The sequence below is a fragment of the Macrobrachium rosenbergii genome, chromosome 56 (assembly GCF_040412425.1).
Source record: "Macrobrachium rosenbergii isolate ZJJX-2024 chromosome 56, ASM4041242v1, whole genome shotgun sequence".
In the NCBI taxonomy this organism is placed as follows: domain Eukaryota; kingdom Metazoa; phylum Arthropoda; class Malacostraca; order Decapoda; family Palaemonidae; genus Macrobrachium; species Macrobrachium rosenbergii.
Window position 1 is genome coordinate 77,648,863 of NC_089796.1, and position 15,000 is coordinate 77,663,862.

A 15,000-nucleotide genomic window follows, 5' to 3' on the forward strand; every position below is an offset into this window, starting at 1 on the left:
GTACAACTCTGCCTGCTGTCTTTGAAGACGCACTGTTGTATTCGAGAACTGACCACTGGTGTAACTTGTGAATATACTGGAGAATCATTGAATTCATTCGGGGACTTACTAATACTGGTAATATTACACAGTATAATAATATTTCTAATAGAATGAAGCCACGACACTTTAATATGAAGCCATGACACTTTAATATATCTTTAATCGACTGCAACTGAAGAATTTACAGATTCAAAAGCCTTTGGTCGTTCAGACGCTGGTTGTACAGAAACGTCGAAACTACGCTACTGTTAAGCAAGATGAAGGAAGCGCATGAAGATCGGCTATCAACGAACAATAAAACATATTGTTAGATACCACCAGGATCCAAGACACCGCAGACCTCAGAAACCTAGGGACAGAATCACCCATAGATTAAGAATGATCGGAAACGCTGGTATCTCGCTCGCTTTGGTACTTAAGGAGGATTTTCATGCAGGCCAGTAGCTGATATGGAGTCTAAAAGGCCCCCAGGGACTTTATAACTCCCCCAGATTTATACCTACAAACTAACATCAGTTTGCTGGTACAGTACACGTACAACATCGAGAGAGAGAGAGAGAGAGAGAGAGAGAGAGAGAGAGAGAGAATTTTGAAGTGAATTTTAGAACGATTCAGAAAAAAAAAACCAAATGCATACTGGCGGACAAAGGGACACGATTTCCCTTCGTCCGCATTCATGAACGGCTGTCAGTCTTTGTACCAAGTTTGACTGAAATACCACGACCTGTGTAGGAGCTGCGACGAAAAGGTAAGCGTAACAGACACAATGTCTTGCGAACAGACAGACAGACAGATAGACAGGCGGCCCAACAGAAGGGGCGGGGCGGGTGGGGGGTGAATAAACTGGTCTCCCGACTAATAACCATCAACGCCATTCTTGTCATTACATCATCATCACCATCATCATCATCAGCAGCAGCAGCAGCCAAATCACTAATGATAACAATAATTATGATAATTATAATAATGGATTTCAGAAAGACCTTGATATAATGTAGCGTGGGACTCATAATTTAACACAGACTCCCCGCTCAATGAGCGCTTTCCAACCTATTAACAGTGCTAATGAAATATCGCTTTGATATGCGCATATTCATGCGTTTGACGAACAAATTACACATGAATATGAAAATTTTTGCCCCCCCACTTCCTCCCGTACCTTTTAAATATAAATATACACACACAGGCTTATAAAAATAACTGCATGTGGAAAGTTCAGAGAAACTGATGCTACGTTGATGTTTTGTGCACAAATTTACTGGCTGTAATTTTGTTTCTATGGAGATAAGGCGAAGACATGTATAGAGTAGAGAAAAGAATAGAACATAGCGCTGGGACCTATGAGGGTCATTCATAGCTGAAAGGGAAATTGACAGTAAGTAGGGTTGACAGGTGTAACAGGAGGAAAACCTCAGAGCAGTTGCAATAGGAGACAGCTTTTGGAGAGGGTGGAAAGTCAGACGGAAAATAGAGAATATGAACGGAGATACAGTTAAAGGAATAAAAGAGGCTGCAGCTAGGGGCCGAAGGGACGCTGCAAAAGACCCTTAAATAATAATAATAATAATAATAATAATAATAATAATAATAATAATAATAATAATAATAATAATAATATTAATAATAATATTCTTTGGAAGCTTGAATTTCAAGCCATTGGCCCCTGTGGTGGGCTTGTTCCGCATGAATAGGTTTCATCTTCTGAATAATAATAATAATAATAATAATAATAATAATAATAATAATAATAATAATAATAAAATAATAATAATAATAATAAAAATAATATTCTTTGAAGCTTGAATTTCAAACCAATGGCCCCTGTGGTGGGCTAGTTCCACACGGATAGGTTCCATCTTCTGAATAATAATAATAATAATAATAATAATAATAATAATAATAATAATAATAATAATAATAATAATAATTAAAAAAAAGAAAATAATAATTATAAAAATGTACAAGTTTTCTGAAACATAACAACAGATTATTGGGTAATTGTTTCCTGACAGAACCTTCATTTTGTTTCCTTCTAACAATAATTTTTTTTTTTTTTTTATATTAGAACCCGGTTCTGAACTTATGGATTCTCTCACGTGGTTCCCAGCACATTGAGGCTGCTGTACAAACAGGCAATTTTTTTTAAGTACTATCTGAAATCCTGCCAACAAACTTTGCACCAAGTGGGCAATATTTTTCTGCCACCAATATTGGCTAACTGGAGCAAAGTTTGGCGGCAAGATGGTGGTGGCACCGGCCCCCTCCCCCCGCAAAAAAAGGGAGAAAAAAATAAGAAGAACCTGGTAGATGGCTCATACGCCGTCTTCCGACGTTAGTCAACGAGATAATAGGCCGGCTTGCTATTTTTGTAGTAACTTGAGACCTTTGTTCTGTGGGTTCACAGAACTTGGATTCAGGGAAAGTACACGATGTCGGTAGATGCTAAAAGAGAAAGGAAATGCGTAACAGCCATTAATGTAATGATACGTCAAAAGAAAAATTTTACTATTTCATGCAGTCCCATAACTTTTAATAGGTTCGTTTTGAAGGAGACTGTTTACATTGTAAAGGTGAGTTTACAGTTTGCATTGTAAAAGCGAGTTTATAAAAAGGAGAAATATTTATAATAAAGAAAAATGTCTGCTCAAGTTACAAAAAGCCAGCCGAGTGTACAGAAAAGAAACTTCGCCTGTGTAAACTTCTTCAGACAATGCCTCTTCCTAGCATACAACCGGTGCCGATGGAGACTCTATAGTAGTATTTTTCTTCTCTCTCTCTTCTCTCTCTCTCTCTCTCTCTCTCTCTCTCTCTCTCTCTCTCTCTCTCTCTCAGTTTTGAATCTGTTTTGAACATCGAACTACCTAATTCACCAACACTACAAAATAAAGGCTGATTATAGACCTAATAACTTTTTTCTCCCTAAAAATAAATTTCTCTCTCTCTTTCTCTTTCAGTTTTGAACATCGAACTACCTAATACATCAACACTACAAAATAACGGCTGATTATAGACCTAATAACTTTCTTCTCTCCAAAAATAAATTTCTCTCACTCACTCACTCACTCTAACTCTGACGGGTGACGCTTATTCTCAATCTCTTGATTTAGTCAGTTTCCATTTTCCCAGATTCTGTTCTGTAGAACTATTACTGTCTGGTACAACTCAAAGTAAATTATGAATATTAATAATGGTTCCCCTTGTTCAACTCAGTCCCTTTCACTCAACTGGGCTTCTGAGTCTTTTCGAATGAAGTTGTTAGCTACATACCATTCTACACCCCGGTATACCACAACCCACTACAGTGGAGTAACCACTATGCACCTATTTCCATGCTGACGTCCACAGAAGCTTAATGGCATCTAACAGGACATGTCTGGTGGAAATCGGACCCTAAGAGAGAGAGAGAGAGAGAGAGAGAGAGAGAGAGAGAGAGAGAGAGAGAGAGAGAGAGGAATGATAGTATTCAACTGCATTAAAAGACAAGAACATTCTTATATCATTACTTGAGAGAGAGAGAGAGAGAGAGAGAGAGAGAGAGAGAGAGAGAGAGAGAGAGAGAGAGAGAGAGGAATAACAGTATTCAACTGGATTAAAAGAAAAAAACATTAACATTCTTTTATCATTACTTGAGAGAGAGAGAGAGAGAGAGGAATAACAGTATTCAACTGCATTAAAAGACAAAAACATTCTTTTATCATTACTTGAGAGAGAGAGAGAGAGAGAGAGAGAGAGAGAGAGAGAGAGAGAGAGAGAGAGAGAGAGAGAGAGAGAATGATAGTTTTTATCATTACTTGAGAGAGAGAGAGAGAGAGAGAGAGAGAGAGAGAGAGAGAGAGAGAGAGAGAGAGAGAGAGGAATAACAGTATTCAACTGGATTAAAGAAAAAACAAAAATATTATTCAACTGGATTAAAAGACAAAAACATTCTTTATCATTACTTGAGAGAGAGAGAGAGAGAGAGAGAGAGAGAGAGAGAGAGAGAGAGAGAGAGAGAGAGAGAATAGAGACAAAACATTCTTTATCATTGACTTGAGAGAGAGAGAGAGAGAGAGAGAGGGATGGATGGGAGTTTTGTTAAGGATAAGGATGATGATTTGAGCCTAGGATGACCTAGGCCTAGGGAATCCCATATTCCCCCCCTATACCTATGGTTTACTCACTCCCTCGTATCCTCTCGCCTCAGGTAAACTGGTCACGTTCTGCCCTAACTCATTCATGATACTCACATAACGCCGAAAAAAAAAAAAACGAGAAACCCGTTACCATGAAGCAGGGGCTTTGAGAGAGAGAGAGAGAGAGAGAGAGAGAGAGAGAGAGAGAGAGAGAGAGAGAGAGAGAGAGAGAGAGAGAGAGAGAGAGTTAATGAGTATTGTAGACATGCCTTTGAATTATAAGGCATTACGATTCTTGAGCAAAAGATCGTATAGTTTTAAACTAAAAATCACTGCCAATCTTCCCCAGCCAGAGAGAGAGAGAGAGAGAGAGAGAGAGAGAGAGAGAGAGAGAGAGAGAGAGAGAGAGAGAGAGAGAGAGAGAGAGCCTTTTTGAGTAAGTGGCGAGAGACCTCTGGGTGTGCCTGCAAGCATGTCTATACAGGAAAGTGACTTTATAACCTTAAAATTAAAATTACTGAGGAGGATAGAGGGCTGCAATTTAGTATGTTTGATGATTGGAGGGTGGATGATCAACATACCAATTTGCAGCCCTCTAGCCTCAGTAGTTTTTAAGATCTGAGGGCGGACAGAATAAAGTGTGGACGGACAGACAGTAGGTTTCTTTAACAGAAAACTGAAAAGAAGGTACGTGGAAAAAAGAGGCGAAGACTGTTCTCAGACTGTACATATTTACATACATATATATATGTATATAGATATATACATGCATATATATACATATATACATATAATATATATTATAGGCTGTATACATATGTATACACTTACACACAGTAAACCAAAACAACTATCTTCAGTCATACAACAGTATAGCAAAGTTCCTTCGCCTCAGCCGATATAATTTCTTAACGCTTAAATAATTTTATATATATTTTTTTTTATAAAATATTGTTCTTGGTTTCTCGTTCTCCTTTGCAAGCAATGGTGAACGCACTACACTCCTCGGTACGTGCATGGAATAAGAAGCCAGGTTTGTTCGCGGAATGACTCTCTCTCTCTCTCTCTCTCTCTCTCTCTCTCTCTCTCTCCTCACTCGAAAGGAATTTTCGAAGTCTTCTTGTTTACGTAACCCAGTGGTTCTCCACCTTGGGGGCGTCAGCAATTTCTAGTGGGGGCGCGAGTAACCCAGTGGTTCTTAACCAGGGGGGCGTCAGCAATTTCCAATGGGGGCGCGAGTAACCCAGTGGTTCTTAACCCGGTGGGCGTCAGCAATTTCCAATAAGGGCGCGAGTAACCCAGTGGTTCTTAACCAGGGGGGCGTCAGCAATTTCCAATGGGGAGGCGAGAGTAACCCAGTGGTTCTAACCCGGTGGCGTCAGCAATTTCCAAGGGGAGCGCGAACCCTAGGGAAAGATTAAAAATTCTCTAATTATACTCGTTCTTCTCTTAACAAGAGTTGCTAAGATGCAATGTCAAGTATCTCACTCATTCATTCCCAAAAAGAATAAAAACACCCCTTCTCTTTCTTTTTCTTCTTTTTTTATTTTCCTTTAAATCTGAGAGGGAATTTTGCTCATAGATGCAAGGGGGGCGTGGGGGGAAAGCCCAACTCTTAGAGGGGGCGTGGTAATAAAAAGGTTAGGAACCACTGACCTAACCGTTTCTCGAGTTTGATATCGGCTCATTTCGCTACCGCGATCACTTCACCTCTCGATTTTGTTGTTTGTGCGTCATGCAGTCAAAAATGACGGTTATATAAGAAGAGGTCGAACTAACTGCACAATATAGAAACAATACTCCACATGAAAAATCACTGTAACATACCACATGGAAAGCACTAGCAACATGCTGAAAAGAAATGTTATGCACGAGATAACACAATTCTGCGCGTAATATCACGCAAGCTCAAGAAAATTCACTGTAACATGAAAAATTCACCATATCACGTGGATTGTCACCTGAAAAATTCACTATATCACGTGGAATGTCACCGACACCGTATATGAACAGTCACAATAACACACGAAAAGTCAGTATACAACTTTGAGAGTTTGAGAGTCACTGTACAACACTGAAACCAAGTACACCATACGAAAGTATTATTATTATTATTATTATTATTATTATTATTATTATTATTATTATATTATTATTATTCAGAAGATGAACGCTATTCTTATGGAACGAGCCCACCACAGGGGCCACTGGCTTGAAATTCAAGCTTCCAAAGAATATTATGGTGCTCATTACGAAGACGTAAGAGGAAGTAAAGGGAAATACAGAAAGATCCAACTTATTAAAAAAGAACCAATAAATTGATAAATAGATAAAAGTGTATTAAAATGCAAGGAGACCAGCATTAGGGCAGTAATGCATTGCATCTTCGCTTGAACTTCTGAAGTTCCAATTGCACGACATCCTCTGAAGGGAGACTGTTCCACAGTCCAGTGTTGTGAGAAATGAAGGATCTCTGGAACTGAGAAGTTCCACAGTGAGGCACATTTATTCACTGCATACTGGTGCTGCTGCTGTTCGGCGATTCTGGTTGCTCCCGGCAGGTAAAGGGGGATCAGGGATCGATTGTGTGTGCAAAGATCTCTGTTCAAACACAACTTATGAAAAACTGACATACAAGAGACCATCCGGCGATGGTCCAAGCCATATTACCACCACAATAAAAATAGCTTTACATGGAAAACTACGCAAACACATGGAAAACCACTTAACCATATGGAATGTTACTAAAACCACAGAAAGAGTCACTAACACTCAAATAGAAACTATAAAACGTAGAGATACAACACAGGAAGTCGCTGTCCCTGAGAGAAAGTGGACATACTCCAGAGAAAATAACAAAATTCCACATAGAGTCATTCTGACACATGAAAAGTTACTTTACAACACAGAAGTCCCTGAACTACATGGAAAACCAGTTCCACAAGTATAAATTCATTTGACGTGAAAATTAACAAAAGTAGCAAATCCGACTGAAAACTATCGTCAACATTAACATGAACTGTGCAACATGGTGAAACACGATCCCACATGATTATCGCTAAGCGTTAAGTCGGTCTACCACATGAAAAATCATGATACAACACGGAAAACCACTACGGCACACGGAAAATCACATCACGACACGGAAAGTCACTTAGATTCCTAATGGAAAACACCAACCCTCTACTTCGTCGTGTACTTCAAACTGTTCGTGACGAACTCCTACACCCGACTCATTTAAACTGTACAGGATCTCAAATGGCCGTGTTGTCGGTCGATCTATATAAATTCTTGGTCGACATCGTCATCAATCACCATCAGTCGGGTCGAGGAACATCGCAACAAGGCCCCAGCGGACTATGATGGATGATCCGTCTTAAGAAGTCAGATAGCAGTTCTTCCGATATCTCCGGTGTGTGTGTGAGTTAGTCAACACGCCACTTGAGAGAGAGAGAGAGAGAGAGAGAGCAGTTTATCAAAACAGAATTCAGCATTGTCGCCATTAAAGAGAGAGAGAGAGAGAGAGAGAGAGAGAGAGAGAGAGAGAGAGAGAGAGAATCTGTTTATAAGGGACAGAATCAGTCTTTTGTCATGAGAGGGAGAGAGAGAGAGAAGTTCATCGAGACAGAATTGAGTATCGTCGCCATGAGAGAGAGAGAGAGAGAGAGAGAGAGAGAGAGAGAGAGAGAGAGAGAGAGAGAGAGAGAGCAGTTTATCAAAACAGAATTCAGCATTGTCGCCATTAAAGAGAGAGAGAGAGAGAGAGAGAGAGAGAATCTGTTTATAAGGACAGAATTCAGTCTTTGTCATGAGAGAGAGAGAGAGAGAGAGAGAGAGAGAATCTGTTTATAAGGACAGAATTCAGTCTTTGTCATGAGAGAGAGAGAGAGAGAGAGAGAGAAGTGCATTCCAGACAGAATTGAGCATCGTCGCCATTAGAGAGAGAGAGAGAGAGAGAGAGAGAGAGAGAGAGAGAGAGAGAGAGAGAGAGAGAGAGGTGAATGATGAAACGTTCCGCTTCCACTTTAAATAAGAGAGAAAAAGGAACCGCACATGTCTTCGAAGTTCGTGATTTTCTGTTGTTGTTAAATTTCATTATTTACACGATTTAACATTTAATATTTCCTTCCTTCTGACACATATCTTTCTTGTTGCGTCAACTATCCTTGGGATCAAAATCGGAAATTCTTAGTTTCCGGGATTTTTCCAAGTTTACAATCTGTAAACATTTTCATTACGTTTTTCCTTCGAGATTTTTTTACGGGAATCTTTCGCAAGAATCTAGTTTTGAAGGAAGACAGTCCAAGGACTCTCCGAGGTTATTATTATTATTATTATTATTATTATTATTATTATTATTATTATTATTATTATTATTATTATTATTATTATTCTAACAGGCTATGCTGACTTGAGAAGCAATTCCTTACACAACAAAAATAGAGAAGTAACAAATAAAATATATAAGCATAAATATATTTATTATTATTATTATTATTATTATTATTATTATTATTATTATTATTATTATTATTATTATTCTAACAGGCTATACTGACTTGAGAAGCAATTTCTTACACAACAAAAATAGAGAAGTAACAAATAAAATATATGAGCATAAATATATTCATAAAAAAATGGCATAAAAGCCTAAAGTAATGATGCATGGAGCCGACAAGAGAGAAATGCTAAAAAGAGTAAAAAATACAATAATTGAGGTAAATCCTGCTGAATCATTCATGAGTCACCTTTGAAGATTTACATGTCCTCAGCGGCTTACTTCTTCTCCTCAAAAATTTCGATATTGTGGAAGGATTTTTTTTTTACAGCGGTTAATGTATAATTTCAGTACATGGAAACATGGAAAATACATAAAGGCTTAAATGAGTAGCTGAAATACTGATTACTATAACGGGGACACTTAGACATGAATAGTCATAAATATGTTACGGTAAGATTGTGAAACCAGGGATTTCACGAAATCCCTGAAAATTTCAGGGAATTCGTGAAATCACCACATCACTTGAGAACATTTGATCCCCGAGGGGCTAGTACTAAACACGGCGAAACACATTTGATCCCTGAGGGGCTATTACTAAACACGACGAAACACATTTGATCCCCGAGGGGCTAGTACTAAACTAGGCGAAACACATTTGATCCCTGAGGGGCTATTACTAAACACGACGAAACACATTTGATCCCCGAGGGGCTAGTACTAAACTAGGCGAAACACATTTGATGCCCGGGGAGCTAGTACTAAACACGGCAAAACGCATTTGATCCCCGGGGAGCTAGTACTAAACACGGCAAAACACATCTGATCCCCGGGGGCTAGTACCAAACACGGCAAAACACATTTGATCCCTGGGGGCTAGTACTAAACACGGCGAAATAGTGTAGATGAATCACTTTTTCGCTGTGTTACATCTTCTCATTCTGTCGTCGATTGAATACAGAATTTAGGCCAAAGGCCAAGCACTGGGACCTATGAAGTCATTCAGCGCTGAAACGGAAATTGACAGTCAAAGGTTTGAAAGGTGTAACAGGAGGAAAGCCTCAAAGCAGTTGCACTATCAATCAATTGTCAGGAGCGGGTGGAAAGTAAGATGGAAGAAAGAGAATATGATAGGAGGTAAAGTAAAAGGAACGAAAGGGTTGCAGCTAGGGGCCGAAGGGACGCTGCAAAGAACCTCAAGTAATGCCTACAGTGCACCGCATGAGGTGCACTGACGGCGCTACCCCACCTACGGGGCATTCTGTTGTCAATGTAAAATTAAATTTTAACAAGCCCAGGCAGTTGATCAAGGGAAGCTGTATGGGTCTAGAAAAAATAGTAGAAATGTTTCTATGGCGAAAATCTGTATAGGAAAATAACTGAGAAGAATCTGGAATCATAACTAAGAAGAATCTGGAATCATAACTGAGAAGAATAACTGAAGAATCTTCAAGAAGAATCAGTACGAGAAAATCTTTGGGAAGAATCTGTGGAAGCATCTTTGAGGAAAATCATCGAGGGAGAATCTTTGAGAAGAAAGAATCTGTGTGGAAGCGTGTTTAAAAGGTAATTCTAAGGAGAATCTGAATTATTATTATTATTATTATTATTATTATTATTATTTTGTTAATAAGATCGTAAGTTCAATTGTCTGATGAGTTGGGTCTATAAAAATCTACATTAAAACAGAGATTTACATTTTTCACGCAAGTTTTGGCTGCTTTGGAAACTGTTTCTTGGAGAGAGAGAGAGAGAGAGAGAGAGAGAGAGAGAGAGAGAGAGAGAGAGAGATCCTAAATCGAACAACAAAGTTTGTATATTTCTTCAAAGCACCCTCTGATGAAAGCCTGTGGTGACCAAATTTCTTGAGATTTCTTTGTTTTATTTCTCTGTCAAAACACATATACGCACGTAGGCGCGCGCCCCCTCACGAAGACCTCCTACACTACCTCCCAGTGCCCACTGGGCAGCTGTGAGAACCGAGAGGGGACGACGTGTCATCAACTCATCATCATCATCTCCTCCTACTGCTGATGCTTCTTCTCCCTCTCTCGGGGTGAGCGAGGGAAGCTGCTCGCTAGCTCTCTCTGTCTGGCTGGTGTTGTTGGCTGGACGCTCTGCTCTGAGTGACATTCGCGCTGCGGAAGAGCAGCCGTGCGGACGCTATACTCCTACGCGTCCTCCTCCTCACGCGATCACGCTCGCGCCGTCCGCCCGAGAGACGCTGCTATCTACGCCCTTCCGGATAAGAGGACCCACTTTTGAGGCACAGTGTACATATACCATATATGTATATATATATGCATACATATACAGTATGATTCTTCCTATTCTGTTGGTTTCTTGAAGTCTGTTATAAGTTATTTGTGGAATGGACGTTGTGTTGTTCTATGTGACTTTCAAACGAGGGACTCTTTTCCCAGTACCGATTATGAGACGCTGTTGATGATTATTTATAATAAAAAAAAATGCAATCGCATTAAAACCGGGATAAAATAACATGATGAATGGGAAAACAGCCGTGTGGTAGATCATGTTTTTTGGTAACATTTCCAAGCAAAAATTGTCACTCATATTTCTTATAACGAGGACTGCGTCCTGGCATAATGCATAACTGCTTATTCAAATAACGAGCTTCAAACCCTTTCCGCCGAAACACACAAGAAAATGAGCAAAATTATTCTTTATACTGAAAAAAAATAATGGTATTCAAAGGAGGACCAAATATGTGAATGAACTTCATCTTTATTTTTCCCTTTTTTTTTCTCTTGGTCGTAAGCATTGCTAAGTGCCTGGCTTTGTACAGTATATTTCATAGTATCTTGCTGGTCGAACACAAGTGATAATGACGTGTATGAAGCATTAATCAGTTGCAAGACTCTCAGAAATACACGCACGTACATATAATATCTATTATATTATTACACCTATTTGCATGTGCAGTTCGGTATACCAATTCCTTGATTTTATTCAAGTACTGTACTTGTATGTCAATATCCGTCGGTGATTTGTTGGTCATGCTTATCATTTATCTTATATTATTCCACTTTCGCTATTTCGCATTTCTTTTTTATGCTTGATTATTTCTTCCCTGGACAACTGCATACAAAAATTTACTTCTTCCATACGAATTAGGTCTCAGATCCGTTGGGAATTTGAAAACACAGAAAAGAAAATACTCAATTAATCGCGGGCTTTGCAAAAGACAGAGGAAATTTTAAATACTGACACATACATCAACAGGTCAGCTCGCTTTCATGACCTGATACACGAATACTCAGCTTGTTTAATACAGATCTGATCTTCAATATGCAAAAAAAAAAAAAAAAGCCTTATCGCACCTTCTGGTATAATAGCGCAATGTTTTTCCCTCTAAGAAAAACATTTCCATTTCCTATCATTTACAGTTGCGTCTTTCAAACCATGTTTTCACGCGCGTTTTTTTTTGTTTTTTTTTGCTATTTTCCACACTCGCATTTACTGTTTACTGTTTCTTGCATATGCGTTCCCTCTTCTTCGGGTGTCTTCGATTATTTCTTCTTCTTCTTCTTTTTTTTTAACTTACAACTCTTCCGGAAAAGTTGAAGCAAGTGAGAAACTTCGTATCTGACTGAAGATCGACAGTTCGGTAACAATTCTCGCTTTCCTGATCATTGGGAAAAGTCTTGAAGAAATAGAGTGTGATTAATGCGTATATATATATATATATATATATATATATATATATATATATATATATATATATATATATATATATATATACTTATATATATATATATACATATATATATATATATATATATACTTATATATATATATATATATATATATATATATATATATATATATATATATATATATATATATACTATATACATATACATATACTGTATATATATGTATATGTATATGTATATATATATATATATATATATATATATATATATATATATATATATATATTCTCCAGACATATTCCCCGGACATTTTAAAAATGTAATATTAAAAGCAATGCAACGAAATTAGATTATGCGTATTACTTTTTTTCTTTCTAATCCAGTCCTCTTGAGGATAGCTTCCAACATATATATATATATATATATATATATATATATATATATATATATATATATATATATATATATATATATATATATATTCAGCATTCATTTATATCTGTGTCTGTCTCTACAGCAGGTACGTATTTATTTACTCAACCGTTACCGCGTATCTGAATTAGCTGCGTAAGATCGCGTTAGCGTAAATAATCCACGACCCCAATGCATCTAGAGTAAGCGAAAGGTTACCGTCCCTCAATTAGCATCCGAACATTTCCCGATAATTGATCTGACGTGCAGAATACACCGGACAACCGAAGCCTAAACTCCTTTACCTTTTGAAGAAGAGATTCGTTTCTTATTTTTAAATAAGCAAAACGGTTCGTTTCATGATTGTTCAATGAATCTTTATTGTGCGTTCCCTTAAACGGTTCTGTGATTCAGATGTGTATTTGGCCATTTAATTTTTTTCCTTTCATCTTTTCCTATTTGGTTTTTCGGTCTTTTTAATAATAATAATAATAATAATAATAATAATAATAATAATAATAATAATAATAATAATAATAATAATGGTAAGACATTCACAATGTGATAAACTGTTGTGTAATGAAAATCCACAGTTATATAAATAAACTGTATTAATATATTTTGCATTTTAACACAATTTATTGATATAATTGTGCCTTTTAATACATAATAATATAATAATAATAATAATAATAATAATAATAATAATAATAATAATAATAATAATAATAATAATAATAATGTATGTCCACGAAAATGTCAAAATTGCATCCTAACAATCACCGTTCATGTCGATGACCACAGCCGATGTGACGCCAGGTATCGAAGCCCCATCAATATTAATAAGTGCTTTATAAGTTAACTGAGGATACTGACCGTACTGCAGTAAATGACAGAGAAAGATGAAACGATTAAATGAATAATTAACGACGAAAAAAAAAAAATGAATTCCTAATGGCAGCAGCGTCTTCATCGAAAACATCGTCGCGCCAAACGAAAACCTCAGGGTGAGTGACAAACAAACAAAAGCATTTGCTCGCAAAAGCACAAATTACCAGTGACGGGTTTTCCACAGCAGCAATCTGCCACCGTTTCTTATTTTTATTTTCATTTTGTCTGTCTTTATGTCCCGCTTCCTTAATGTCTGGTCCTCTTCTCTCCCCCCCCGCCACGCGTCTGGGTGCTTAATCTAAAAATTATAGATTTGTTGGTGGGAGCAAGCATTCTTATGTCCGCACAATCACGCTTGAATGTACGTATTTACACACACACACAAACATATTTATATTTGTATGATACATATACATATATATTTAAATGTATATATATATACTGTATATATTTGTATGATATATACACATACATATTTTATATATATATACATATATATATATAAAGATATATACATATACATAAATATACATACATTATGTATATTGTATATATATATATATACTTGTATATATTTGTATGCTATATACACATACATATTTAAGTATATATATACATATATATAAATATATATACATATATACACATACATATATATATACAATATATATACATTATGTACACACATCTACGAAGTACCTCGCAGAATATAATGGAACAACCAAACTCTGGGAATTTTTTTGCATTTTCCACCACCATAGTTAATAATGAATCCAAATTTAAGAGAAATATATTCAGGGTGTGGAAAACTATTTAATGGCAAAATAAAAATTCTATAGAATTTGGAACAAATAAATTTAATCTCTGTACAGTTTCTTACGATTTTATTTTATTTTCGTGATTTTTGATAGATGACTAAAAGTCCTCTGGGCGGAAAATTTGAAAATAGCTCGGCTGTGCCTCTATGCGTTTGTATAAAAAAATAGTCTTTAATTTTATCTCTGGTATTTTTAATTTTTTTTATTGAATTCGTCGGTTTCTTATAAAAAATTCTCTTTATAACCCAAATGCTCTTTTGTTACTTTATTTAACTAAATTGAATTTCTTTCAAGAAAACACACATATAAATATATATATATATATATATATATATATATATATATATATATATATATACTGTATATATATGTATATATGTATATATATAGGTATATATATAACATAAATATTTTATATATATATACTGTATACATATACAGTATATATATACATTGCATATCCAATTCATGAACGTAGTAATACAACATAAAATCTCCCCCGAACATTCTCTACTTTTAAAGAAATCAATCCAGGAAGAAATAAAAAGGCT

General features: G+C 36.5%; 2 protein-coding genes across 2 annotated transcripts in view; one reads left to right on the top strand and one right to left on the bottom strand.

The window, feature by feature from the left end:
• Positions 1-15,000, bottom strand: part of LOC136836384 (protein FAM185A) — a 279,836-nt gene that overhangs the window by 63,610 nt on the left and 201,226 nt on the right. The gene's annotated exons all lie outside the window — the stretch shown is intronic.
• The window catches only part of LOC136836256 (uncharacterized), a 277,378-nt gene continuing 273,161 nt past the window's right edge, over positions 10,784-15,000 (top strand). Inside the window, 1 exon segment of the mRNA XM_067100263.1 lies at positions 10,784-10,967. Within this exon segment, the coding sequence (XP_066956364.1) occupies positions 10,941-10,967 (27 nt within the window). The 5' untranslated portion in view covers positions 10,784-10,940.